Source organism: Platichthys flesus, chromosome 6 (assembly GCF_949316205.1).
Source record: "Platichthys flesus chromosome 6, fPlaFle2.1, whole genome shotgun sequence".
Lineage (NCBI taxonomy): Eukaryota > Metazoa > Chordata > Actinopteri > Pleuronectiformes > Pleuronectidae > Platichthys > Platichthys flesus.
In genome coordinates, this window is record NC_084950.1 from 26,663,842 (window position 1) to 26,666,932 (window position 3,091).

The 3,091-nt window shown below is 39.0% G+C and overlaps 1 protein-coding gene across 1 annotated transcript; it reads right to left on the bottom strand.

Annotated features, from left to right (window-relative positions):
• Positions 1 to 458: 458 nt before the first annotated feature.
• Positions 459 to 2,588, bottom strand: LOC133954624 (C-C motif chemokine 4-like). Its single transcript, XM_062389038.1, has 3 exons — positions 2,434 to 2,588; positions 1,303 to 1,417; positions 459 to 1,204 (listed from the first exon to the last, which is right to left on the bottom strand). Exons 1-3 carry the CDS (start codon positions 2,498 to 2,500, stop codon positions 1,090 to 1,092), a joined length of 297 nt encoding a protein of 98 aa, XP_062245022.1. The 5' UTR covers positions 2,501 to 2,588; the 3' UTR covers positions 459 to 1,089.
• Between the last annotated feature and the right edge of the window lie 503 nt (positions 2,589 to 3,091).

Sequence of the window (3,091 nt, forward strand, 5' to 3'; positions counted from 1 at the left end):
GTAGAGATTTTGGAGCAGCATCTGCTGTTTTCAAGATTCCATCTTTTCCAGAGACATCCATGCATAAGACAATGCAAAACCACATTGTGCACACATTACAAAGGTATGGCTGTGGAAGAAGCAGGTGCTAGACGGGCAGCATGCAGTCCTGACATGACCATAATGGAGAATATGTGGCGCATTTCGAAACGCAAAAAACAACAAAGGAGACCCCGTACTGTTGCACACCTTAAGACTTGTTTACAGGAAGAATGGGACAAAATGAAACCTGAAATGCTTCATCACTTGGTTTCTTGAGTCCCTAAACCTGTAAAGTGTTGTGAAAAGGAATGAACACATTACAAAGTGGTAAATGCTTTACCGTCCCAACTTTTTTAGAAAAATGTTGCAAGATTCAAAATTTTATAAGTGTTTATTTAGAAAAAGCAACTCAATTCAGGAGGTCAAACAACAAATAATGTGACTTTAAATTGTTTGTATTGTAATACAGATAAAAGATCATTTATAAATAATTGTTTTCAGTTTTAATTTAAAATTCTGATTTGGGGTGTACAAAATAAATTTGCAGAATAAACACAAAATAAATAAATTATTGTTTTCTTGTCAGAATGGGTTACTTATCTGTACAAGTACCTTGAGTCAAACCACGACTTAAAAAACCACAGCATCACTTCATATAAAACAAGTCAAAGAGCTCACAATGGTTCAGTGTAGAAAGTGGTTTGGTCTGTAGCTTAGTCAACTGATGACACCATGTAGAGTTGCAACACATTGGTCTATCAAAGTGAATGGACTTTGTGTGACTCCGTTCAAACGACAGCATTAGATCACAGTTTAACATGTTATGTTTACATTTTATGTATAGCATAACTGGATCTCATCCTAGCACATTTTATTCAAGACTATGTAATATAATATTAGCAGTATATAATGTTGGCATGTAGTTAGACCTCATGGTGGAGATAGTGATATACTATATATGGATAAAAAAACACTTAGTTTAAAAGTTAAGGTTTGAAAAGTTGCAGCATCAAATCACATCAAGATTTTGTTCACAGACAACTCTTTTGGTTGGATTGGTTGCCATGGCTACAGGTTGGATGCCTCTCCTGGCTTGGGTTTGGCGTTCAGGTTGTTGATGGTCTCTTTCACCCATAGGTCTGATGGTCTGGCACACAGCTCACGACCGTTCTCTGTCTCCAACCTGAATCACACAAACACACAGACCAACAACACAGTCAGGTTTAGTGCATTCATGTTTAGGTGCAATAATGTTAATGCTCCATTTTTCTTTCTCCTTACAAGACAGCCAGTTTGGAACACCGCTGGCTAGTCTTCCTGTATCCGACCACGCTGACCTCAGGCTGGTTCTTGATGAAGCGAAAGCAGCACTTCTTTGGGCCAGAACCACGCAGACCTGCAAACAATCATCTATGAACAAACAACTAACCAACTTACAACAATCTTACAAACATTGCCTGTTCGTTGATCCTTTGGTTCCCTTTTTAATTTTCTGTTGGCCAACGTGACAACAAACCTAATGACTTTATTTTTATCCGTGCAGAGAGTGTGTCACTGCTCAGTTGTTCCATTATGATATTGAAAAGCTCTTTGACGTATGTAACTCTGCTGTGTAGATGAAATAAGAGATTGTTCTGTTTAGGAAGGAACACATCAGCAACACATTTTTGGAGAATTCAGGTGAGGGGTGGTGCAGCAAACAGAGGCAGGATGTACTGTTTTATACTACTACAGAGATCACATGTTTTTAGAGACATCAACACTGGCATCAGCTCTTATCACAACTAAATCTTTTGACATTTTCGTGTTCTACTCGTGTGGCTTTTTCATCTTGAGATATTGGTTTTATTTGTTACATGTGAGAAACCTCTGGACTCTCTGTGGACTTTATACTGGAGGGCAACACGGAGAAAGTTCTCAGAAACTCCACAGTGTATCCCCTGCATGGAAATTTCGGAGTATCTCCGGAGATCAGTGTATGTCTGAAAGCAGCTCAACAGAGAGTATTTGCTTCAAAATACTGATCCGTGAAGCTTTAATGTCCTGTAACTCACAACCAGAGCCACCAGTGAGCTGTCAAACTACCATGTGAAGCTGTGAAGCGTGTAGGAAGCTTGAAAATATGTTTATATAATAACTATGCCACAAGTAAAAATAGATAATCATATTTTTAAATTTACTTCCTTCTTATGGGAAGTTATCGATTTCCTTGTTTCATTTCTATTTTTAAAATATATGTTTTTTACCAGTACTGCTGACAGATTCACTTCAAATACACATCGCCTCCACAAATAATGAAACAGACTGAATCATAGATGAATGCAGTCGTAGCATTTCAAAGAAGAGTACAGTTATTCACATCTCGCTCCCTCACTGATCGAACACAGTGTTATCAATTAAGCTTGTCCTTACCTTCGCTCAGAGTAATGGCAGCCAGCATCAGCACCAACACTGACAGACACAGGCGAGCAGCAGCCATCTTGAAACGTGTGTGTTCTCTTTAGAGTCTAGTACTAGGTGAACGTCCGAGTTGAGCTGGTAAACTGTGTTGTCTTCCTCTCCATCAGCTTCCACATTTATAGAGCTGAGCAGCGTCAACGGGAAAGACCCGGGACTCCATTGAGGGACTTAACAATGACGTGTCGGCTTAACCTTTTGCTCAAGGGATTTACCAGCACACCATGTGTGGGATGAAAGTTAATCTTAGTTCCCTAAAAAATTACTATGACCTATGATCAATAGGAGAAAAGAAGAAGTATCACCACTTACATGTCACATGTCAATACTCTCACTCTGACCTCACAGAGCTTTTCATTGATACGTGTGATGTATGTGTGTTGCATTCTGCAGTAGCTCAGTGTAAACCACAGGGCTCCTGAAACATTATTAAAGTGACAAATAGAGGGCAGAATGTGATTGGAATAAAATTAAACTCTTATGAATTCATATGAATGTAACTATGCAACAGTAAAAGCAGTTTGGGGATTTCTGAGGGTATTCGCAGGAAACTTCACAACAATGCCTATCATACCATAATCACAGGGAGGGAGATTTCATCTTGTCCGTCTGG

Excerpts from the sequence above, each read along its gene's own strand:
- LOC133954624 (XM_062389038.1), bottom strand. The coding sequence starts at position 2,500 with ATGGCTGCTGCTCGCCTGTGTCTGTCAGTGTTGGTGCTGATGCTGGCT. Across the intron at positions 1,418-2,433 it reads TGCCATTACTCTGAGCGAAG|GTCTGCGTGGTTCTGGCCCA; the intron begins GTAAGGACAAGC and ends GATTGTTTGCAG. Across the intron at positions 1,205-1,302 it reads TGTTCCAAACTGGCTGTCTT|GTTGGAGACAGAGAACGGTC; the intron begins GTAAGGAGAAAG and ends TGTGTGATTCAG.